General features: G+C 45.0%; 2 protein-coding genes across 8 annotated transcripts in view; both read left to right on the top strand.

Moving 5' to 3' along the window:
* LOC135205481 (protein Mo25-like) overlaps positions 1-5,052 on the top strand; it is a 49,245-nt gene extending 44,193 nt beyond the window's left edge. For all 5 annotated transcript variants that reach the window (XM_064236193.1, XM_064236191.1, XM_064236190.1 and 2 more), the window contains exons 5-7: positions 1,929-2,097; positions 2,401-2,565; positions 2,906-5,052. In XM_064236193.1, the coding sequence (XP_064092263.1) occupies positions 1,929-2,097; positions 2,401-2,565; positions 2,906-3,196 (625 nt within the window). In that variant the 3' untranslated portion in view covers positions 3,197-5,052. The remainder of the gene's footprint in view (positions 1-1,928; positions 2,098-2,400; positions 2,566-2,905) is intronic.
* A 7,002-nt stretch (positions 5,053-12,054) lies between these two features.
* The window catches only part of LOC135205480 (lipopolysaccharide-induced tumor necrosis factor-alpha factor homolog), a 140,242-nt gene continuing 126,883 nt past the window's right edge, over positions 12,055-25,413 (top strand). Inside the window, exon 1 of one of the 3 annotated variants that reach the window (XM_064236187.1) lies at positions 12,055-12,210. Coding sequence is in view for 1 of the 3 variants with exons in the window: in XM_064236185.1 (XP_064092255.1) it covers positions 12,398-12,424 (27 nt within the window). In the remaining 2 variants the exon portion in view is untranslated. Of the gene's footprint in view, positions 12,211-12,382; positions 12,425-12,531; positions 12,549-25,413 lie in introns of those variants that run through there. The other 2 variants (XM_064236185.1, XM_064236188.1) reach the window with 2 other exon arrangements.

Genomic DNA, 25,413 nt, shown 5'->3' with positions numbered 1-25,413 from the left:
TCTGGGGATTGTTTTGAATTCCCAGATATTGAGGGCTTCTCCCTCTCAGAAACAGGTAGACAAGCATCTAAGTCTGGCCAAAGAATTTTTGTCCTCCATAATGCAGCCAGTCTCTCTTTGGAGGACTCTTCTGGGTCAAAATGAGGTCCCTTTATTCGACCCTCTGCCAGTCGTGGGATTTCGTGTGTGAGGACATGACAGTTGCCTCCTCTCCACAATGTCAAAAGGATCTCCGTTGATGGATGCAAGTTCACAGTCTCAAGTCATGGACGTCTCCTCTTTCAGTTCCGCCGGACCTAATGTTTTGGTTAGACCTCGGATCAAGGTTGGGGCGTGCATCTGTGCTCTGAAGTTGCTTCGGACCTTTAGTCAGAGGAGGAGAGGACTGTGTCAATAAATAGGAGGGAACTAAGAGCAGTGTTCCTTGGCCTTCTTTATTTTCAGGATCAGCTGTTAGAGTCGGTTGTAGTGATCTTCGTCAACAACACCACAGCAGTCTCATATCTAAGAAACAAGGGATGTACACAGTTGGACCTTCTCACTCAAGAAGCCCCATCAATCCTGTTTTGGGTGGAAGAAAGGAGGATTACATTGATTCCTGGGTTATCACGACTTAGCAGTCGCCTTGTCGTGACTGAACGAAGTCAAAGGGTTGGAATGGACACTTTTGCAGGAAGTCCTCGACAGCCTCAGAAAGAAGTGGCCTGCACAGTCTATCTATTTGCCACTCCATTGAATTTTCGGTGCCGGATCTTTTCCCCTTATCAGACTCCTCAGAGTGCCAGGACCAACACACTATTGCAGGACTGGATGGGCCTTCAACCCTATGCTTTTTCTCCAATCACTCTGGTGAGGGCAGTCTTCAACAAAGTGAGAGCGACCAAGCATCTGGATCTCACCATGGTCGCTCCCTTCTTGTGTCATTCAGTTTCTAGACCTTCCTTACCGAAAATAGCAGTTTTTAGTTCATTTACATGAGGACAAGGGCCTATCGTCTTCGTGTATTTAGGGGTAAAAGGTCAATCTTTTCATATGTTTTTAAGGCGAGGCTCCCTGAAATCTCTTCTAATATTAGAGATTTAATTCGATCTTTTTCCCTATCTCGACCCAGTATGTGGTAGTCTCCTCCGACATGGGACGTGAATAAAGTTTCTAGTTTATATATGCAACTCCCTCTTGTCACCCTTTTAACAAGCATTTTGTTTATCGTATTGTGATAATATTTATACCGCTGAGTTTTTCTTTCACAAACGGCCAACCAAGTTCCCCTTCATATTCGAGAGGAAACCTAGTTTCTTTTCATATCCTAGAGCAAGGTTACAAGATTGCCAAATCTAGTCAGCCTCAACATATGCCTGGCTTTATAGGAATCATCCCTCCACTGCTCATTTAGCTGGCATTTTCAGATTAGGTCATTGCTATTCATTTTCTTTTGACAATACTTCTTAAGTAGTGAGTCTCTGTAAAAGATGAAATGTTCGCATAGGAAGGAGTAAGAAATTTTCAAGAAAATTTGTGCTATGTAGGTATATAAACTGAAAATCTTTCATCATAATCCCACTTTGAAGCAACACATTGCTTGTTGGTGGTACAGAAGTGAAAATTGAATGCTGATAGTGAAGTAAGTGGCTATCCCCTCTCATTTGGTTGCAGCTAGTTACTGTATTGTAACAAAGCTTCAACAACCAGACCAGCTTTTGCCGAAGGGATATCCATACAGAATATTGCAGGTTTGTGTATTCAGGGAAGATAATATTCTAAAAGATTTTAGCTATGAAAAACTGCAACAATGACCAGTCTGGCAGTTCTACTGGAAAGCAGAGGAGGCTTATGTAAAATAAATGGATTTTGTTGTACAAGGTAGGAAGTTCCATAAATTGTTTTATTGATTTGTGTCATGTAGACATTAAAATTTATTTATCTTTCAGGTATGAACACCAAGATATTGCCCTTCACTGTGGCACTATGTTGAGAGAGTGTGCCAGATATGAAGCCCTCACTCGAATCATTCTCAATAGTGATGATTTCTATAATTTCTTTAAATATGTTGAAGTGTCTACTTTCGACATAGCTTCTGATGCCTTCTCCACATTTAAGGTGAGGTCATAATTAGGATTTTATCTTTATGAGGTAGATTGCCTTCTGTATTTATTTCACTTCTTGCCCCTTTGGTCTTGTCTCAATTAATCATCTAACAACAGTCTCATATGTATTAAGAATTGCACATTATCTATGTTTGCCAATGTGATATATGGCATAATTATCCCTGTAAATATGGTTTTTTTATGCCAACTGGTCGTTGACTACTGACGTCATTGGAGTAGCCAGTTGTCAGATGTACTTGATATAAAGGTTTAAATTTAGTGGAATACAAATCCCAAATATCTGTTTATTTCTCAGGAACTCTTGACCAAACATAAGATGCTGTGCGCCGAGTTCTTGGAGCAGAACTATGACCGGGTATTCTCACATTATGAGAACCTCCTCAATTCAGAAAACTATGTGACACGTAGACAGTCACTTAAGCTACTTGGGGAACTTTTATTAGACAGACACAACTTTTCTGTAAGTAAATGTTACTTTTTTCTTTTCAAGAAAGGAAACAAAGTTGTCATTGTTACAGCTATATTTATTTTACACTTTATTAAAGCATTACTAGTATAATGCTTTTATAGATATTTTTGGTTTTATATTAATTTTAGAAGTGGTATGTTAAACCTCAGGTAGTGTAACCTGCTTAAATGATTATCTACAATTATTGCATGTTGCTGTACAAGAATTTGACAAATTACTTGTAATTTTGTAATATACATGGTTGGTTATTTTTTGTGCATTATTTCAAGTTCATGTGAAAAAAACTATTAATGGTTTGACTGTTTACTGATAGTTTTAACTTTAATTGCAGGTGATGAAGCGGTATATTAGTAATCCAGACAACCTTAAATTAATGATGATTATGCTAAAAGAGAAATCAAGAAACATACAGTTTGAAGCCTTCCATGTGTTTAAGGTCTTTGTAGCTAACCCAGACAAGCCACGGCCCATCCTGGAAATCTTATTGCGAAACCAGGACAAGCTTGTTGAGTTTTTAACGCGCTTCCATACCGACCGCTCGGAAGACGAGCAATTCAACGATGAGAAGGCATATCTCATCAAACAAATCAAGGAACTGAAACCCCTCCCTCCGGACCAGTAGTATTATTTCAGTTGAATTGAAGAGGCAGCAATAAGAGAGGCTCAGATTTCCACTGAGCTGCTGTTAAGTGAACATTCATTCATTTCATCATTCATGGTGAGAAGCTTTATTTTTTCTTGAAATTCAATCAGCTTTCAAAGAATAAGAAATCCCAGCCTTGTCCCATGAATGAGCAATTACAAAACATTTAGCTTCTCTCCTCTGTAATATGCCTTAGTGATAACCTCAAGTTGTAACTGAGGGAGAACTTGAGGTATTGCTCATAGCGGGACCCTTCATAGTTGCTGCTGAATACACACACTTTGCATCGAGGACAGGCAGACAGGCACAGCACAGTTCAAAGCAGGTGTCCTCAGCATGACTGCATTGATGATGATCATGTTGGGGCTGAGTGAAGAGGTTGCTGCTCCTGTATTCAGCTAAACTCTTACTGTTGCTGCTGCTGTTGAGGGTAGCATTTCAGCTCTTAATTTAGAGGTTATAGTTTATATATAACATGAGATTGGTCTAGAGAAGTGGCTTTTGAGAGAAGTGGCATCCATTGCAGTGGAGATATTTGTTTTTTTATAATAATGAGTAGCTCTCATGGTTTGCTTGAATTTATTTTGATCATTGATGTTTTAATTAGTAACGTGATCCATCTTTCACAAATGATTATAGGTTAATATTGGACTTGACTAATACTAATGGCTAAGGGTAACACTTGCTAACGTTTCAAAATTTTCAATCAGGATATTTTACATAGTTTTTTTTTTTTTTGAGCTGCCACTGATAAATTTACCTGTTATTGAAGGACAAAATACTTTTTATAACTTTTGTATATATATAATGTGTGCAGAAAGGGGATGTGATTTAATTGAACAGTGTTGGTCACCTTGTTTAGAAAATTGTTTTCTTTATTCATTCATTAGTAATTTTTTTTTTTGTACTGTACATCAGATTCTTAATTTTTCCAATTTAAGAATCTCTCTTTGATCAAACAGGTAGTTTCTATTTATTTTTACTAGGTTTTATGTTATCCAATACGAAAATCCAAACACCTTGCATTGTTTCAATGCAGGCATAGATTTTGTCATACATTATACATAAGCGGTATTGTATAGTGTATGTAAGCAGGAAAAATGGAAATTTATTTAAGAAATCTGGTAGGTTTTTAAAAGGCCTATATTTATATATATATATATATTATATAAAGCACGTAGAAGAGATGTGAAACTTGAACTTGTTCTTTCATTTACTAAAGAGAAAAGCTTGAGTTTAAAATGGATTTGCAAAGTTGAGCCATTTGTCATTCAAGGATCACTTTCAGGACTTGTGGAGATAACATGCACTTCCCAGTAGGAAGCTGAAGCCAGTTTTATTTTTTAAAATTTAGAAATGGTGATGCAGTGAGTGTTGTTATTTTGAAATGCTCTCAAGCATTCAGCTTTATGGCTATGTGATATTTATAAACAAAAAGAAAGTGTCTTAGAATTTTACATCACTGAATTTTCTTTTTGTTGAAAAGATCATCTTGAGGTAAGTACGTATGCTACAAAAAAAGATTCAGAATGTGATTTTCTCTATGCTCATTTTATTGTTATTTCTCTACTGATTAGAATTTGATTTTTAATTTTAAGCATAATCACCACTGTTAACAATGTTTGTTTTGGAATATGTAGGGTGCTTTATTATTTTGTTGGCAGTACAGTAATTTGCATAAAATGGTTATCAAACATCATTTAGCACATAATCCAAGGCGTATTGAGTTTGGTACTTTTAATTTTTTTCATGAATTGGTTTTAATTTATACATTTCATAATGAGAAACCATTGGCTAGTGAATCCATGCTAAAAAAATATAACTAAACAAAATTATGAGTGATGATTTACCATACCTCCTACAGTATATAGATTAGGACATTTGAAATTTGCGTGTCCACATGATTTACATTAATGCTGAATATTATTGTAGAGATAAAGAATTGAAGAAAGAGTTAAGAAAGATATCAGTTACCCAGAGAACACTGTTGCTGATAATAGTTGACTCTACAATAGTATACGGCATTACTCCACATGTCTGGCCATCAAGTATAATCAGTGATGTTGCAGCGGTTACTAATTGCTGGGAAAGTTCAGTAAAGGATTTCAGATGACTTGAAATGTGTAAGAAGTACTGTTGGAGAGAAAGACAATAGGCCATTGAGAAGAATCTTAGGTTTCTTTTTGGGGGTAAGTGTGCTGTGATGCCGGTATTGAGTGTGAAAGAGCAACAATGTGGATGAAATTCTCAGAGAGAGCTTGTTTACTTGCAAACAAGAGAACAGTGTTAATATTCTTTTGAAAGCACTGCAAACATGCATCTATACAAGGACTGCTCTTAACTCCATAGCCGCATTCTTTCTGAAGAAAGTGATGAGATTTCGTGATTATAGTGCATCAGAAGTTAATATTACAGTTGAAGTTGCTAAGTGATCTCAGACTGATAGGAAGGATAAGAAATTCATGAAGGGTTTTAGTTGAGATTTAAACATGACCTAAATTTGTCCAAAAATAAGGGAAGGAGCTAACATGAAAATGTTAGTAGTTAATTCAATTTGTTGAAATAACTATCTGTTGACGTCCCACCTCGGTGGTCGCAGGTTCGATTCTCAGCCATTCCATTGAGGAGTGAGAGATGTGTATTTCTGGTAATAGAAGTTCACTCTCAACGTGGTTCGGAAGTCACGTAAAGCCGTTGGTCCTGTTGCTGAATAACCACTGGTTCCACGCAACGTAAAAACCCCATAAAAAAAATAACTTGCTTGGAACAAATAGTGAAATAGCTACAGACTAAATGCATTTGGTGTTGCGAGAAAAAGGAATACCGTAGGATTTGGAGGTGGCTTAAAACCTCGTCCTTTACTAAACATCATGCATCAAAAGAAAAAGAGGAATTACTTTTGGAAGTCATCCTCTTCCAGTTTACAATTAAGAATCTACCTTATTTTACTAATATACGTAATGACTGTTGTTAGGGAGTTAGTTCTGTCAGTGTATTGGAAATGGAACTCTGTGGGCATTACACAAGCATATTAGGATATTTGCAGCATCCCTTTGGTCTCTAGCTGTACCCATGTTTTAACCTTTTACTTTACCTCTATTCCCTCATTGTTGCTTTTTTCTCTTCATCCTCTTGGCTTATTTCTCGGTGCAACTGTGGAGTTTTCTCAGTACTTCTTCATTCTCCCTCCCCATTTTCACTGAAGCTTTAGCTTTATATAGCCTAATTTTCAAGATTCATTCTCTGATATAGTGAAACTTGCTTCAAATGTAAAATTGTAAAGAGAGAAAAACTAATGAATCAAAGTAAATACTATGGTGGCTGGACGACAGGAACCTCCTTGTGGGAGTGTCTTTCAGCTCCCCACTGACGTAATAGTACGTAAAAATACTCTATCCCCTATCTATCCAACTGACATAGTGGTACGTAAAATTTACCGAAATTTTTCGTAAGTGTGGTAGGGGCATTTTTTTTTTAATTTTTGGACAAGTAGCGATTTCCATAGGCTAGATCATACCTTGGACCGTGTATCTCGGGTATCAATACGCCAGCAAAGTAGTTTCTGTACTGTGCATGCTCAAATCCCTGGCGTAGTAAAATTCTCACAATGAAATCAGTTGATCGCACTTACACTTCCCTCTCAGTGACCGCAAAGCCATTTTTCTTAACTCTCCATTTATTCTTCAACTTTTCCTCTACATTTTCGTATATTTATAAAGTAATTTCTATGAAAAATAACCGAGATAGGGCTCTTCAAAAAATTGTTATTCTAGCAATAATTGTTGACAACGGTAAAAAATTTTTTCGTTTCGATCAATTTATAACGTCAAAATGAAACTGTTGCCGTATCCAAAGCCATTTTTCTTGACATTCCCTTTATTCTTCAACGTTTCCTCTACATTTTAGTATATTTACAAAGGAATTTCAATGAAAAATAACCGAGATAGGGCTCTTAAAAAAAAAAAAATCTAGCGATAATTCTCGCTATGCGCCGGGCAGATCACTATGTTTCTTATCCTCTTTTCTATCAATTTTTTCACCGGCTGGACTTATTCGTTTTCCATTCGTTTATATGTCAATATTTAGGGAATTTTATTGGGTTTCTCATAAAAAATAATTCATTTGCGTGACTCATAGTTTTTGGGTTAGGAACGAAAATATAAAAAAATAGATTTTTGTTTTTTTTTTGTTTTGTTAAATAACACATTTTTTCGTATTTACAGGGCTGGGACTCTTATCCTGACTATTCCACCTTAAAATACTAACATTTAGAAAAAAAAAGGCCAGCAAAATGAACGTTGTTGGCATAAAATTGATATTTTTGCTGAATTTTCAAAATAATAATTTTTTCGCACTGTCGAGCGCTCCCAGACACCTCGGATATCTGGGGGGACAGTGCTCAAAACTAAGCGGATATGAAAGAGTTAGGATATTTGCAGCATCCCTTTGGTCTCTAGCTGTACCCATGTTTTAACCTTTTACTTTACCTCTATTCCCTCATTGTTCCTTTTTTCTCTTCATCCTCTTGTCTTATTTCTCGGTGCAACTGTGGAGTTTTTTAGTTTAACCTGTAGCTCCTTGTACTTCATCATTCTCCCTCCCCATTTTCACTGAAGCATTAGCTTTATATAGCCTAATTTTCAAGATTCATTCTCTGATATAGTGAAACTTGCTTCAAATGTAAAATATAAATGTTACAATTGGTAAAGAGAGAAAAACTAATGAATTGTTCTAAATATATGTAACTCATGACTAATAAACTGAATGAATCAAAGTACTATGGTGGCTGGACGACAGGAACCTCCTTGTGGGAGTCTCTTTCAGCTCCCCACACCCAGAAGTACATTATGTTCTAAGATTCATGGGCAAATTGATAAGATGTACAACTTAAAGGGCTTTTGGGGGCAAACCTTGTCTGCACATCCCAGTGCTGACAGATTACCTCGTGGTGCACTGTAAGCATTACTTGAGTTTTTTTTGCAGTGTGCCTTCAGCCCCTAGCAGCAACCACTTTCGTTCCTTTTACTGTACCTTCTTTCATATTCTCCTCCTTATCTTACTCTCCATCCTCTCCACCTCGATGGGCGGTAGTGCCGTCAGTCCACTTCATTCGGTGCAATGTAGGCATTACTTAAGGTTCTTTGCAGTGTTCTTTGGCCCATAACTGCAACTACTTTCATTCCTTTTACTGTACCTCCATTCATATTCTTTCTTCCATTTTACTGTCTACCCTCTCCAAACAATTGTTTCTTAGTGCAACTGCGAGGTTTTCCTCCTGTTACACCTTTCAACCCTCTTACTGCCATTTTCCATGCACTGAATGACCTTACAGGTTCCAGTGCTTGGACCCTAAGCCTAAATTGTATATTCTATCAGTCAATCAACCTTGTCTGCACATCAACATTTTAGAAGTATGTAAAAGCAGTTCTGCCAGCCTTACAAACTTTCCAGGGTTGGGTAATGGGTCACTAATGTTGATGACCAACATGAATGTTGTGTGTTACGTCAAGAGGCAGAGTAATCATTTTCATCATGTCAGTTGGTGAAGCAGACATGAATAGTTGCCACACAACACCATAGAGCTGTTGGCCCAGTGCATTCCAGAAGGAGGCATGCTTTGGCACACCAGCTCAAGTACTAAAGTGTAGGTAGAAGTTCACCCACGTTTTGATCAACCACTGCTAGACGAACCGCCTGGTGTATCTGCTATCCAGTGCCAAGATCCTTAGTTAGCCATGGAGAAACCTTTCAACCTGCTTGGTATAGAATGCGTTTCACATCATTCCGTTCAGTCTGATCCACTGAGAGGTCAACCTAGGGGTCAGAGCGCCTCAGCGGCGTGGTTGGTATGGTATTAGCGTTCCACCTCGGTGGTCTCGGGTTCGATTCTCGGCCATCCCATTGAGGAGTGAGAGATGTGTATTTCTGGTGATAGAGGTTCACTCTCGACGTGGTTCGAAGTCACGTAAAGCCGTTGGTCCCGTTGCTGAATAACCACTGGTTCCATGCAACGTAAAAGCACCATACAAACAAACTCTGATGAGATTGTGGACTTGATCAACTTTCGGCAGACAAGTTCCTCGGACTCTCCATGGGGAAAGGTGATATTAACTGAGATGTCTTGTTCTCCCGGGGCTTTTGTCTGGAGTATTCGTCATTCTACAAGTGTTAGAAAATTTTAATCGGGGATTTTAAATAAATTTTCATTCCCCGTTATTTCTCATTAGAACCATTTGACGTAAGACTAAATATGAGTGTAACCTTCACTATATAATGGCCCTAGATGATGCACAATATAATTCACAGCATTCATTGGAACATAAAAAATCGTTAGAATAAATTAGTGGGTGGTGTAGTAATGGAATTTTCATAGTTACAATTTTTAGTTGGGGGGGGGGGGGGGGTGAGGCTAAGTGCCGTCAGTACGCCTCATGCGCGATGCACTGTAGGCATTACTTAGGGTTCTTAGCAGTGTCCCTTTGACCCCTTGCTGTAACTTCCTTCATTCCTTTTACTGTACCGCCATTCATATTCTCTCTCCCATCTTACTTTCCACCCTCTTCTAACAATTATAGTGCAACTGCAAGGTTTTCCTCCTGTTACACCTTTGTAGTCTTTTACTCTCAATATTACTTTCAGCCCTGAATGACCTCATAGGTTGCACAGTTTTGCCTTCGGCCTAAATTGTACTTTCTATTCTGTTAGTTATTGTTTACAGTAGTTTTACTTTTATTTCATTCTCATCCTGGTGCTGAATAACTTACGGGTTCCAGCGCCAAGTTATCAGGTTAAACATTGCATAAATTGAATCAAATAAATGGTTATTTACCCAAAAACCGGCCCCTTTTGATATAGACTTAACCGTTTCTCCTTTCCTTTTTATTTACGAGGTAACCGCACTGAAAGGTGTCTGCAGCGTCCCTGCGCGCGGCGTCTAGCCGTACCCATTTTCTAACCTTTTACTCCTCCTCCATTCCCCCTTTGTTGGGTTTTTTTCTGTTGCACTTTTATAATCTTGTACTTTACCTCCTTTATTTTCTGGAACTCTCAATACACAACAATGGAAACAAAATATTCCGCAGCCCAGTTACATGAATAACAAATTACTTCTAGAAAGTTAGTTGGCCATACTGGATCCGGTCGAAATGTCAGACAGCGTTACATATTAATGACTGTGAGAGAGAGATTACTGGAAATACCCAGACAAAGTTTGAAACAAACCCGTAGGTGGTTGGTGCCGTCAGAGGAACTATCCCATAGTTTCAACCCCTTTTGTTCCTTTTACTACTACACCTTTCATATACTCTTTCTTCCGTCTTACTTCCCACCCTCTCCTATCAATTACTCAGTGCAACTGCGAGGTTTTCTTCCCGTTACAGCTTTCAAATCTCTTCCTGTCGATGTCCGTTTCAGCGCTGAATGACCTCGTAGATCCCAGTGCTTGGCCTTTGTCCTGAATTCTATATATTTAAATCAAATCCAGACTGAAACAAGTAAAAAGATTAGCAAGGATCACTAGAGAGTACACAGCAGACGTAGGGCGAGAGAAAGTTATAGAAAAATACATGTTCATCAGAAAACGAAAAAGCACATCAATCACAATGATCCTCAGGAGATGGATATCGTAAGCTTCAGAGTTACATGTGAATTTTTCATAAAAAAAAAGTACACAATAATAGGGAAAAGGCTACTTAAAAAGTAGTCTGTGGTTGCAGTGTGGCGTTACGGCCGTTTTAACAGGCATTATTTACAGTGTCCTCGTATTTAAAACTCATTCATCTTTTTAACAATGTCCGGAAATTGAAAGTCCGTGTTAACGAAGTTTACACAGCCCCTGGCTTGGTTGTTTATTTCCTTCCTATTTAGATTGAACTCTGGTTTGGCTATGCTGCCTTTGGCTGGGGGCCCGGAAAGAGCAGATGCTTATGGCGTACAAAATAAATAAATAAATGCTCGTCATGTAAGTTTCTTCATATAACACCAATTATAATGCAAGTCCACAGGCTCCAGCCTTTCACAGAGGTATCACTAGGTATCCCGGTGCTGATTCCTGCGAAGGAACAGTTAATTATTTGTTTTGTTCATCGTTTTACATCCAGATTTTGTTACCCGAGTTCTGTGAATCTTATGACAACTTCTCATCTACTGAACGTTTCTTCAGTGATGAAGTTATAGCTGGTTGTCATTAAATTCCGCCCATAGACAAAGAATTAATTTGCTCCGTGAAATATAAAACCAAGTGAAAGGAGGGGCTCTATGAAGGAATGAATGAATTACATATATAGGTAGCTATAACTTTAAATTGCAGTGGTGGGTTATTGCTGAATAGGTATTAAGATTTCACGGTTGTGTATTTTGATACTACGCGAACATTATGACGAAAGCGTAAGGTTAGTTTATAAATTCTCTACTTTTGCTCCTATGAGCAGAGAGATTTAATGGGAATTGACAATTTGCCAGTTTCTCTGGCGCCAAAGCCAACATCTTAGTTTACTACATGTAGTATAGATCTGTATGCTACTAACTGCTATCTTCCTACTGCAGGCAAGCGGAACGTACAATAGCACGAGAAAGAAGCATTTCATTAACAGATATTAAACTTCAAGTATAAGAGTCGCTACAAATTAGTGATCAAACCTTTTTAATTAACTGAGTTATGCAATGTAGTCGCGCCACAAGTCTCATCTATGACGTAGCGTAGTAGTGACGTCACGCAATGCTGTGATTGGTTAAGCATGAGTCGGAAAGTTCAAGTACACATACGATTTATATTTCATTTTCATTCAAACTTCCAAGCCAGCGAGCAAAAATAATGAAATAATCGTTAATTAACACAAAAAGAGTCGTGAACTTTTTATGAGTATCTGATCCAATGAAATACATTTATATGAATGACGTCATGTCATTCTAGTGTTTACCAAATGTTAGCTCGCTTACAGTGGGCTAAGTAGGTTAGCGACGAAGATTCTGTCTCCTTCTACAATCGAATACTGGTAAGTTTCGTTTGCTTTGAAAGTTTTGTAATACCATTGCTGTAATTTTGTAATGAGTGTTGACTTCAAAGGAATATGTGTGACAAATGTAATTCTGCAAGTGACCAATTACGGTGAGAATAACCAGATTCTCTCAAGACTTCGTCTGGTGTTACCTCATGTCCTTGGGTGGGCGGGTACCGTGCCCATGACCATTTGTAGGGAGAGTCTGAGGGTATGGCCCGTCGGAAATCAATTGACCTTATTAGATCAACGAGTATCCATGTAGCCTGGTTTTTGGTGGATGACACATGCCCGAGGAAACACGTACTAGCATGGCCTGAGCTTATTTTAATTAGGTACCCTAGTACCTAGTAGGTAGTAGTAGTAGGTAGTAGCTAGCATCTCTTCGTAGACTAGGTACCTAAGAGACTGGGTGCGCCAAGCTTGGCATGTCATTTCTGATGTTCATTTCCTCCCGAAATATTTGGCTAGCCCATTATGCACCCCCTTCTTAGATTTTAAAATGTGCCGTAGCTAGCTACTACCTAGTACTACTTACTACCTACTAGCCTAGGTAGGTACTACCTACTACCTAGGTAGCTAGCCTAGAGTTTTTCACAGTGAGTTAACTTGGGTGGAAGGTGTAACCTAGCAAGCTAACCAACCCTTTTTTATTTCCATATTAAATTCTTCAAAACTAGGTAGCCTATACCTATAAAAAAAAAATATGACTTAAAATTTAATTTCCATTTGCAATTAGGCTAGCCTAATTGGAAATGGATAGTACAAGTATGTTTAAATTTTAAATGCAGGATTTTTGTAATATTTTTATTTTTTTGTATAGAGGCAAGTTTAAATGATTTGATATACCTAGGGTAAACAACCATGTGGACTGGCCAACTCACCAACTACCACGGCTAGGCCACCCTCCGAAAAAGTACTTTTAACACGTCCTAACACCGGAGATGGTCATCAGTCATGAGTTGTTGGTGGTGAGAGAAGGAGCTCAAGACCTCAACTCTCCTTTTGAAGTAAGTGTTTTCTCCAAAGTTAGAAATTAAGGCCATATTTTAAGATTTAAACAGAGGGTAATGAAAAGGGTGGCCTACGCAGTGCCCACAACCCCAAAACGCTTTCAAAATATTTACTTACGATTAAAAAAATTTAAAAGATTGACGCCATCTCGATGTTTGCGGAGTCGCTTGTGTCAACAAACTTCCCATTTTATACATTCAACTTACCTGTCAGATATATACATAGCTATTGACTCCGTCGCGCCGACAGAATTTCGAATTTCGCGCACACGCTACAGGTAGGTCAGGTGATCCACCGCGCCGCCGCTGGGTGGCGGGAATAGGAACCCATTCCCGTTTTCCATCAGATTTTTTCTGTCGGCCATACTGGCAACATCGTTGTTGGTATCTCCGGCTGGATTTCGTTTTTGGATACAATTGATCATCGTTTTGGACCCTTTGGTGACGTATTTGGATCGTTGTACTGGCATACGCTTTTGTGGATCGTTATTTGGATTTTGGCTTGGAATTTTCATCATGATGTCTGATTCTGGAAGTGTGGTGAGAATGTGTGTGAATGAAGGGTGCAAGGTGAGAATGCCGAAAGCTTCGGTTGATCCTCACGCTGTATGTAAAAGATGCAGGAAGTATGAATGCTCGATAGATAACACTTGTCATGAATGTGAGAGTTTGAGTGCTGAAGGGTGGAAGTCTCTAACTTCTTATTTAAGGAAATTAGAGAAAGACCGGTTAAGGAAGTCATCTTCCAAAACCAAGCCTAGCTCTCAATCTTCAAGTGGTTTGGTGAGTAATATTGTACCCTCCCTCATTAACATGAACGCTCCTTGTAATATTTCAGGTCCTTCTCGAATGCAGATCCTACGGACTCTGCTTCGGAGATAGCAAGCCTTAAAGCTGCGCTTATGAAAATGGAGCGTAAAATGGCTGCCATAGAAGGTAAGCAAAGTAGTGCTGTGGAAAGTGATGTGAATTTCCCCAGTGAAGTGGAGGAGGCGTCTGATTGGCTTCACAACGCTCCCAGGCCTAGACCTCTTTCAAGCTCCCAAGCCCAGAGGAGAAGAAATGTCGAAAGCCTTACGGAGGTTATGGGAGGATCCCCACCAGTCAGACGTCTCTTCGGCAGAATCTGTAACGTCACAGACTGCCAGAGAACGCATTAGAAAAAGAGTTCTACGTGAATGTTTTTCGTCATCGGAGAATTCCTCACCAAAAAGAGGATGGAGATCAGCGGATCGTTCTCGTCCCTTGAAGAGGATCTGGGAAGAATCGGGCATAAACTCAAAGTCCGGAACGTTTTTCGGAGGACTCCCGACAGAGAACAAGAAAGCAAAGGTTTTAGCTTCTCCCGATAAGTTGTGGGGAATGGGAGAGAAAGCTCTCCTTCCTCTCGTTTTAGACCAGAGAGAAGAAACGACGAAGATATTAAAAAGATATGCAAGAGTCTATTGCTTCTCTAGTCGGGGTTCTTTCGAGAGATCCTCCAAGAAGAAAGGATGTTAATCTTCCTGTGAAGAAGTCAAAAAACCCTTACTATCAACCTCCCAGAAAAGAAGATTCTTCTTCGGATGAAGGGTCTATTTGTTCCGACACGGCATACAAACCTTCGGTCCTTTTACAATAGGAAGGTACTAGCGGCAGCTGGATAGGTCGTAAGCTTTCGAACAAGGGGTTCGGTAGTTAACTGCTTGTCCGACAGGCGCGCGCGCGCGCTAGGGAGGTAAACAAATCACTTTTGCTTTCGGCCTGCTGGCGTGTGGACGTGTATCATCGCTCTCTGCCCGCTTCATCGTCGTTTGCTTTCGCATGATTGTGTTTTCTTTTTCTGTGTATCTAGTGAAACTGAATTGTAAGTACAATCATTTCATTGAATTCAATTGTGAATTAAAGGATCTTGGTTCACAACGCCCTCCGATTACCCGACCGTGACCGGGACTGAAGGGCGTAATTGCGGGAATTCATTTTCCCAGAATGATCCTTGGATTGGGTATGCTCGGTGCCGAGGGCGGTGGGGAGCGCTCGCTCCGAGCGTATTTTTGGGTTGGAAATGTGTAGATGAAAATCGGAAGTAAGTGCTCTTTTCATTTATATGTTTTTGACCTGTATGCCCGTTGCCGAACGAATGCACTCGACACGGGAACTTATTCAGTATGAAAGTGGAATCGCAAGTACAGTATTCTTTTTCATTTTCATTATATTATTTTATTGTAGCAATACTCAGTTTGGGATCAGTTTCCGAGCTTACCCGGAGATTGATCCTTCCCCCTTTGTATTTTGAATGAAGTGAAATCGCAAGTGCAGTTCTTTTTCATTTTCATTCTTTTATTGAGATTGCATTGTTGACTGGGATCAATGTTCCGCTATTCACGGGAATTGATCCTTCCCCTTTTTTTTTATTTGTATGAAGTGAAACGCAAGCGCAGTAGTCTTTTTCATTTCATATATTCTTGATTGCATCAATTCATTATGGATCAAGGTTTCCCAGAAAACCTTGATCCATAAAGGTAAGGAATGAAACCTTTCAACCTTGCGCTCGGTGCCGAGGGCGCGAATGCGCTCGATCCGAGCCCTTATTCTTTATGAAGTGAATTTTCATTTTGTTCCTTATTATTGATTGCATCAATATTATTTGGTTCAAGTTCCGCTCAGTCAGGGAATTGATCCTTATGCCTTGTATTCGTGCCGATGGCACGATAGCTCTAGGGCTCTTATTTTGTTGTTGGGTACATGGGTACTGTGCGGGGTGGGGAACGAGACCCCCCCCCCACCCCCCCCGCTCAGTTTCCCACAGAGATGGCTCTTCCCCTTAGGGGGGGGGGGAGGTTATCGGCGTTCTTCTCCTCGCCGATCCGTCGAGCGCGGGGAGGGCGCTTCGGTGCCCGATGTACAATTGTATTAGGGTCTTCCACTCGTTCGGGAGGGATAAAACCCCCAAAGCACGAGGGGATTTCCCCCCATTAATCACTACTACTATTATTTCGCAGGTGCTACTGCACGAGAGTGGACCTTGGTGAGGTATGGGCGTCCTTCCAATTGCAGAGCGGGCTGGTGTCCAGGGGCTGCGGTTCTATGTATGGGCCTACTGCGGTCACCCATGGAGTGGTGACCACGCAACCAGGTGACGACGTCCCTCCTCACCTGGTGTACTCGCCTCACGTGGTACAGTCTTGCCTACAGCCGCTGTGAAGTGCCGTTCGCCGTACCGAGAGGGGGGCGTGCCGCCGCCGCTCGTGGTTGCCGCGCTGCAGCGACCACACTTCCGCTGCCCTAGAACTCGCCCCTGGACCTGCCGCCGGTACCAGGATGTTGCTGGCTGCTGCTCCACTTCCTGTGTTTCCGGTGCTGCCTGCCGTACCTGCCGATTCTGCCTGCCGTTGCTGCGCTGGCTGTCCCTGCCGTTGCTGTGCTGGCTGTCCCTACCGATGATGTGCTGGCCGTGACTGCTGTTCCTGAGATGCCCATACCTGCTGATGTCGTCCCTGTTCGTGGTGGTACTACCCCAGACTTTGGTCTGTCTGTACAGGTGCGTCCGGGCCCTGTAGCTTCGGCTACAGCAGCCCCGGCTCCGCCCTGGATAGCAGATCTTACGTCTGTCCTGAGGAAGCTGACGAAGAAGAGGAGGAAGGTGTCGTGGTCGTCGTCTTCATCTTCTTCATCGTCGTCGGCCGCCGCCTCTTCCCCTTCGACTTCTAAGGCTTTACAGCCGAGGAAGAAGAAGGTCGCCTCCTCCCTCCTAAGAAGCTTCCTCGGGAGCTTCTCGGGACCCGTCTCACCTCGGTGGGACGGGAGGGTTTCTTCCGCTGGTCCTCCTGCTCCTTCGGGAGCGGGGCCCGTCTCTTCTTCCGCAAGGAAGAAGACTACGGGGACCAGAGGGGTACCGGCTAACACCGGTACTTCCTCGCCTGGTGTCAGTGGTTCTGCCACTGCATCAGGGTCCGTCTCGGCCTCCCGTTCGCGGGAGGTGGTACCGAGTGTACGGTCGCCTACCAGCGACCGTGCAGCCAGGAACCAGACCTCTGAGTCCGCTCAGCGTCAGGTTCACGGCACGGGGCGGAAGACTGGTGACAGCCGCTCATGCGACTCTCACCAGACCAGCTCTCACGCTCGCGGCGAACAGCTGGTTACCCGGGGACGTGACGGTCCACGACCGACACGGGCTGAGGCTGGGAAGAGGTCCTCCCGTTCGCCGGTGCCAGCCACGGCTGGAACCAGCGACGTGACGTGCCGTGAGGACAAGCACCGGTCTCACTGCGACAGTGGAGCCTGCAGGTCGCCTGACCGTCGCTCTCACAGAGAGCGATCGGGTACGGCAACCAGCACCAGCTCTTCTGACACTCGAGATCAGTGCCGCTGTGCTCAGTCCAGCCGTTCTCCACAGCGAGACGGTTCGACCAGGCCTGCAGCTCGATCGTCACCGCGGGTTGACGATCGCCTGCAGCCCTCCAAGCCTGCTGGTCCTGCCAGCGAGCGACGAGGGAACGTCAGGTCTGCCTCTCCCGTACCTTCAACCTCCTCGGGTTACACCGGGAGGAGCGAGGTATTGAGGAGTGATCGTGAGGGGTGCGCCCCTCATGATCCCACCACGACGCCCTAACGTGCCAGGCAACGGTTCTTGGACCGGCCAGGACGTATGCGCAATGGTATGGGGAAGACCGAGAGGGCTGTCGCTGTTCCCCCTTCTTAGGAGGAGGGTTCTCGGAATATGCTCTTGTTCGAAGGGCTTAACGGTCACACTCTGCAAGATGCTGTGACTTCCGAGATCCAGAGGAACTTTTGCCGAGGTTACGGCGCTGATTCGTCAGCACAATGACCTCGGGAAGGATCGCCGCTCCACCAGCAGAGCCACGTCTCGGCTCGAGTCGTTTTGGGGCCCGAGAGGGAATCCAAATCGACGGTGGGTCTGCCGCGATCGGAGCTTGCCGACTGGGTGGAGCCAGGTAGTCTCTCGTCTCCGGACAAGGAGGCTCTCTCGGTTCTGGACGGTCGAACAAGCTCCTTCACCTCCTCTACTGCGACAGAGGCGTTTCTACGTGTCTTCGGACATCGTATTTATATATCCCTTTCGGTCCTCCTGAGGTTTCGGCCTCGACGAGGACTGGAATGAGTCGGAGCGGTATCGGCTCTCTCCTGTCAGGTGTCGATCAGCCCCACCCAGACGACGTTCACAGTGGCGGCAGACCCTTACCTACAGTGAGAGTTCGTAACCCTCCTCGGGAAAACGTTTTCTCCTGACGATACGTGTTCCCAGACTCTGAGAGGCCATCGCCGCAAGGCGATGGCTGCTCCTGCTCTTCTCCAACTGCTAGTTCCACTGGGAAGGCGAGCGAGTATCCAATTCCTCCCCCATTCCCTCTCTCCCTTACAGCTACGAGGGAAAAGGGGAGGGATCCTACAGAGATTTCTCTGTAAGATCCCACGTTAAGGGCTGCGCTACCGGGGGGACCTTCGGGTCCTACCTGACGTAAGCCCCGGTCATTGAGGAGGGATCCTGCCAGCCATTGGGACCCGGTCCAACAGCAGGCGTACGTTCCAGGGGCATCGAAGGACGTAGCATGGAGACAGGAGATCAAGACCATGCTGAGCAAGAGAGCTGTAGAAATCGTTACGGATCAATCACCGGGCTTTACAGCCGACTCTTCCTGGTGGAAAAGTCTACAACAGGCTGGCGCCCAGTGATAGATCTCTCTTCCCCGAACCGGTTGGTTCGCCAGAACCCCGGTTCACGATGGAGACGGCACGCTCAGTGCTCGACTCTATCAGGGAGAACGATTTCATGCTTGCAGTGGACTTGAAGGATGCGGATCTACAATACCCATCCATCAGTCCTCCAGAAAGTACCTCCGCTTCATCCTCGACGGGACGGTGTACCAGTTCAGGCCACGTTTGCTTCGGTCTCTCAACCGCCCCACAGGTGTTCACGCGAGTGTTCACTCTGATGTCTGCTTGGGCCCATTCGCACGGGATACGTCTGATGAGGTATCTCGACGATTGGTTAGTCCTGGAGAGCTCCCGCTCGCAGTTGCCACAGGACAGGGATCGACTGCTCGAGTTCTGTCGCGATCTGGGGATCGTTTCTGAACTTCGAAAAGTCCGATCTCGAGCACAAGCAGAGGATGAAGTACCTGGGTATGCTGATCGACACGGTAGCAGATTCAGGGAGGCAGCCAACCAGTTCCTGTCTCGGCAGGAACAGGTAGCTCAGCAATGGCAAGTCGTGATCGGACACCTGTCGTCACTCGGGAAGCCAGTCCCTAACGGGCGTCTTCACCTGCGGTCTCTTCAGGGAGACCAAAGGAGAGTTGGTCACAGGCGACGGATCCCCCAAGCCTTCCATGGTCACTGACACAGGAGGTGAGGCAGGACCTAGCCAGGTGACTGGACGACAGGAACCCCTTAAGAGAGTGCCTCCGGGTACTCTCCCCCCGGACATGCAGCTGCTCTCAGACGCATCGAACCGAGGGATGGGGTGCACACCTGGAAGAGTTGCGGACCTTCAGGAGTGTGGTACGAGAACGACAAGCAACCTTCACATCAATGTACTGGAACTAAAGGCAGCGTTCCTCGCTCTCCAAGAGTTCCAGGACCGCTTGATGGGACACTCAGTGGTGTTGATGGACGACAACACCACGGTGGTTGGCTTACGTCAACAAACAGGGGGGGCCTAGTGTCTCTCCCGTTGTATCAGTTGACTCGGCAGGTGCACGAGTGGGCCGAGGCACACTCAATAGAGCTGTCGGCACACTACATTCCAGGGAAGGAATGTAGTAGCAGACACGCTCAGTCCGTCGGATCAGGTGATAAGGACCGAATGGTCTCTACACCCATGGACGTGGCGGAAAGGCTCTTTCGACCTGTGGGGGGGGGCGACCAGTCGAGGATCTGTTTCGCCATCCGGCACATCAGGAAGCTCCAAGGTGTTCTTCTCGGCCGGCCGTGCCGGATCCATGGGCAGCTGCATAGGACGGCTCTTCAAACACCCGTGGGGACCAACCTCTTCGCCTATGCCTTTCCCCCGTTCAGCCTGATTCACAAGGTGATCAGTCGAGCACTGGTCCCTCCCGAATCTCAGGATGATCCTGATGGCTTCCAAATGGCCACAGGCCATTTGGTATCCGGACCTGCTGGCTCTTCTCGCAGAGAACCGAGAGAGATTCCCCATTGGCACAACCTTCTCGGCCAGCCACACGTCGAGCCGTACCACCCGAGCAGTCCAGTCCCTACGTCTTCGGCTGGCTGTTATCCACCTTCTCTTGCGTACGAGAAGCTTTTTTCCGTAGCGCAGCAACAGAGATGCCCTGGAAACGTCCGTCAGTCCTCTGCGCTGTGTAACCAGGGGAAGTCGCCGTCTTCGGTGGTTTTTGGTGTCGTAGACGGGCCCTATCTCTTCTCAGAGCCAATCTTCAGCAGGTAGCGGATTTCCTCGTTTTTTTTTTCTTCGCCGAGGAAGCTCCTCTAAGTTCCCACAGTTCAAGGATACAGAGCCGCCTTGTCGCTCCTCCTGAAACTGACGGGATTGGACATCTCGAACTCGTTCGAGATCTCCTTGCTTAGGAGCAGCTTCCAAAGGAAAGGTCTTGCCAACCCAGGGAAATCAAATGACCCTCGTCTTGCTGGACCTGGCATCGGCGAAGAGAGTACGGGAGCGTCATGCAGATAATGATGCGGATGAGATGCTGCTTTGTCCTGGGAGGACGCTACGTCGCTATCTGAAGAGAACTCGACACCTCGGGCCTGAGTGTCGACGCCTCTCCGTTAGCAAGGGGTCAACAAGAAAGAAGTATCAAGAACACTCTTTCGTCCTGGCTGCGTGAGGTCTTCAGGAGGGCGTAGGAGGCTGATGGCAGTGACGACCATCCGTTACTCCCGTCCCGTCGAGAACTCACGAAGTCAGAAGTGTTGGCCCCCATCGTTGGCGGTTTTCGTAAGAACTTCTCCGTGGCGCAGGTATGGAAGGGGGGGTCTGGTACAACCAGACCACCGGCAACTTCCTTATACCTCTTGGATATTGCCCATAGGTCCTTGGATCGGTTTCCTTAGGACCTGTGGTGGCTGCTCAACACGTCGTCTAGCTAACCAGACCCTAGCAGGCTGAACAGCATCGAGTCCTGGTGTGACTGTATGAATAGATAGTGATGAGAAAGTGACTGGCTTCTCTTCTATCTTTTTCTTCCCCTCTACCTGTGGGTAGAGGGATACGGTCATCACCCTGCTGGATAAGGACGAGATGCCGGTGAGCTATATGACAGAGCCCCATCCTATCCCTTTCACGAGGGATGGGAGCAGAATATCCACCACTTCCTTCTACAAGGGGGGGAAGTGGATGCCTACAAGAGTCAAAACCATGACTTTAACTTTGCTCCTGTACAGGAACAAGTTCTTACATTGCTGGTACGAAGAGATACGCTTGCCTCTCTCTTAGTACTCGGTCCAGAGGTCTGACCATTGATCCTGCGGTGCACACCCCGATCAATCGGACAGAGGCTTGGATCCCTCCCTCGCTCTTACGACCAGGGAGGCTTCCAAGGTTGGGCGAACACCAGTCTGTTCACAAAAGACTCAGATTCCACCCACCAAGAAGTGAGTCTTCCTATTGTAAAAGGACCGAAGGTTTGTATGCCGTGTCGGAACAAATGACAATTTGTCTAAAATTGCATTTTTCCTAACTATACAAACCTGAGTCCTTTTACACATAGCCCCACCTCATGCCACCCCTCACTCTGCAGTTTTTTGCTTGGGCCAAAAGCAAAAGTGATTTGTTTACCTCCCAGTCGCGCGCGCGCGCCTGTCGGACAAGCAGTTAACTACCGAACCCCTTGTTCGAAAGCTTACGACCTATCCAGCTGCCGCTAGTACCTTCCTATTGTAAAAGGACCTCAGGTTTGTATAGTAGGAAAAAATGCAATTTTAGACAAATTGTCATTTTTCCACAGACCCGCAGGTTCGGGGCCGCGATGGCGCCAGCCAGGCCGTGAAGCGCCAGCCGAGCGCGAAGGCGGGGACCAATCCCTGGGTGCGGAGCTCTCCAGTCAGCCGCAAAGGGAACTACCGTAACGTAACGCGAGGCTCCAAATTCATGGCGCGACGCGGAGTGCAACCCATGGCCCTATCCAATTATCCGCAAGGCGACGACTAGGCGCGAGAAGCTGGCCTCATGGCGTGATGGAGCCAGCCGCGCGTGAAGCAATTCCCTAACAAGCAGGAAGGATACAATCATTCGCGATGGCGCCATCCAGGAAGCGTAGAGCGCCAACCCGTACGAGAAAAGGCGCCAGCCATGGCGCGAAGTGCCCATCTATGCGCGAAGAATCCAGCCAGGCGCGATGCGCCATGACTGCCCCGAGAAGCGCCTACCAGGCGATAAGCGCTGTATCCAGGCGCGAGGCGCCAGGCCGGCCGCGAAAGAGACCATACAGGGCGCGAAGCGCCAGCCCGATAACGCGACGCGATAGACGGGTCCGCGAAGCCGCCAACCAGGCGTTGAAAGCGCGAAGCTCCGAGCTCCGAGGCGCCAGCCCGCCGCGCAAGGAAGGAGCCTAGGCGAGGCGCGAAGCGCTTAGGCCGAAGCGTGGGAGGCGCCAGCCGCGCGAGAAGATTCCAACCAAGCGCGAAAGCGCCCAGTCAGGCCAAGGCAAGGCTCCAGCTGAATCATGAAGAGGCGGTCCAAAGAAGTGAGAATTTACTAAGGGGTTGGGTAATAGAAGATCTTTTTCATGTAATTGTCCTTCGGATAGCGAGTCTGCCTACAAGTAGAAACCATAATGCAATGGAAGCAACCCTTGGTACATCGAAGGTTTTCAACGGGTTTGTTTTCCAACCCTCCATGTCTCAGGATGTTTTGGTTTGGTGTGATAAGGAAAGGGTAGAACTTCTAGATTCTGTCCCCCCAGTCCTCCTCTCCTTCCTAGGAGTATTTCCTCCCTATAGGGAACTATGGTCCTACGGACCAAAGAATCTAATAAAAAGAGCTCGGGGTTTCTCCTTCTAGGATGGAGGTTTGGTGGATGAAGGTGTTCTGAGGAAAGAAACCCCGAACAATGAGGGGGGTGACTCTAATACAAAGTGTTAGCCTTCTCTTCTCCGCTACAAGAATTTTGGGAGACTCTCTAACAGGCCCTGCATCTCCTCCTTCCCCCGAGATACTCTGTTCTCCAGTACGAAGGTTTCCTAAATCGTACTTCGGTAATTTAAAAATGAAACCATCCATATCCCAATGAAGAAGGTCTTAATTCCAATTTTCTTTTAAATAATTGGATTGAATGGTGAATAAGGAAGCTCATAAGACCATTTTTTGTTTTTTGCACTCCTCCATGTACGCTGCGGAGTTATGGAGTAGGAGGGAATATGGTACCAGGACAGAAGAAAGCGATAGGGCTTTCTGCTTCCATCCCTTCCCGTGGAGGCGGATTTTTTCAAGCTTGGTTGACGCCATCGGGGGGGGGAAGAAGACTGCTTTTGAATACAATCTAAAGCATAATTGGAGCATGTCGGCAATTGGAATCAACACCTCAAAGGGACTTTTTCCATGGTGACTAGAAGTTTTTTAACTTCTTGGATTGGGTCCCTTGTAGTGCTGGTCCCAAGAACGGCAAAATGAACCCAGATTGTTTTTAGAACCCTTAAGTTTGTTCAATGAAACTTACCTGTCAATATAATTATATTAGCTGTAATTTTTTCCGAATCCGACAGAAATTTAAACAACTTACGACAACACGCAGTGGGGAGTCAGGGTTTGGTTAGTAACCCATTCCCCGCCGCTGGGGTAGGCGGGTATCATGGAATCATTTCCCATTTTCTTTATTCATAATTTTTTTCCTGTCGCCGGTGGCTTGAAAAACACCTGTTTTTCAGTTACCCATCCGTCTTAGGAATTTTGGAACTTCCATTGCCGCTAACGTCTCCTAATTGTCCTTTTGAATTTTGATTCACTTGGAAGTTTTGTTGGCTAGGCATACGCTAATCTTAAATTTGATTTTGAAATTTTGATTCATTTTTTGGACATTAAAATATCTGAATCTAGTTAGTCTATGTTTTTCAGACGGGGTTGTCCTGCAAGATAGGGTGTGGCTACCTCGAAGGTCTTTCGGTAGATTTCGCAACTTGGGTATGTACGAGGGGTATGGGTCCCCTTGCTTTCTTTGTTGGGGGTGGGAGATTTGTCATGTAAGGAGTGTGAGACTTTGTCTATTCCGTAAGGAAGACGTATGGATTTCCGGTATTGTACGCATTAATTCAGTAAACCATTGTCCTAATTTCCCGTAAAGGAAATACGGTATGATTCCGTAATGTTACCGCAATTAATCAGTAACAAAAGTCATGGTAGTGGAACCTGCTAACCTTAGCCTTCCTGTGAACTTTATTTTTTGGCATTAACCCTGTAGTTAATGGCCTACGGGCTTATGTTATATGTCTACGGAGGATGTTGCTCGGCTCTCCTTCATTGCTGGGTGAAAGTGCTACTTCTGTAATTGTTACTCCCTAACCCTGCAGTGTTGCCTCGGGGGGGGGGCCCTAAGTACAGTGTACTGTAGAGGAAATTTGCCCCTTTCTCTTGATTACTCCTTCGATTCGTAACTTCGAATCGAAAGTGCTTGCTTTAGAGCGTAAAACAAGTGAAGTTGCAGAAGTGCAGTTGATACCCCTTGTTGTGAGTTGGGAGGGTGCGTCAGATGCGGCCCTCGTTTGTTCGCCTCCTAGGCCGGGAACCTCTGCCTTGACCTCCCATAAACGAGGGGAGAGAGCATGTCCGAAAGCCCGAAGGCGGGTTTACGAGGAACCCCCACCCCACCGATCTGGCGTGCCTTCTGGCAAGTTTGGGATGGATGAAAATCCCCAGACTGCCTAAGTGCCGTGCACGTGCCACGAATCCTGAAGGAATTGGCTTCTCTGTCCGTCCCCGAAGCGTCCTCCCGGCCCCCGCGCAGGGGTTGGTAGCTTTTCGGATGGACTCGCGCCCTCTAAAATAGAAGCTTTTCTAGAAGTAGGACGCTTCACGGTCCCTCTCTCTCTCTCCCTCTCGTTATGCGTTTCAGTTGAGAGTAATAAGGCGAACGGTCGCCTGAACTCGGGGGGTGTCCCGTCCTTTTCCACCGGAAAGAAATAACGTGAAAGAAGTCATAGTAAAGGCAGTAATCTTTTTGAGAGCGGACCGCCCAAGCCAGGGGCGCGCGGGGTGCACTGCCAAGCCGCGCGC

This window comes from Macrobrachium nipponense, chromosome 24 (genome assembly GCF_015104395.2).
Source record: "Macrobrachium nipponense isolate FS-2020 chromosome 24, ASM1510439v2, whole genome shotgun sequence".
Lineage (NCBI taxonomy): Eukaryota > Metazoa > Arthropoda > Malacostraca > Decapoda > Palaemonidae > Macrobrachium > Macrobrachium nipponense.
Note: the sequence above shows the minus strand (reverse complement) of the source record. Positions and strands in the feature narration are given on the sequence as shown.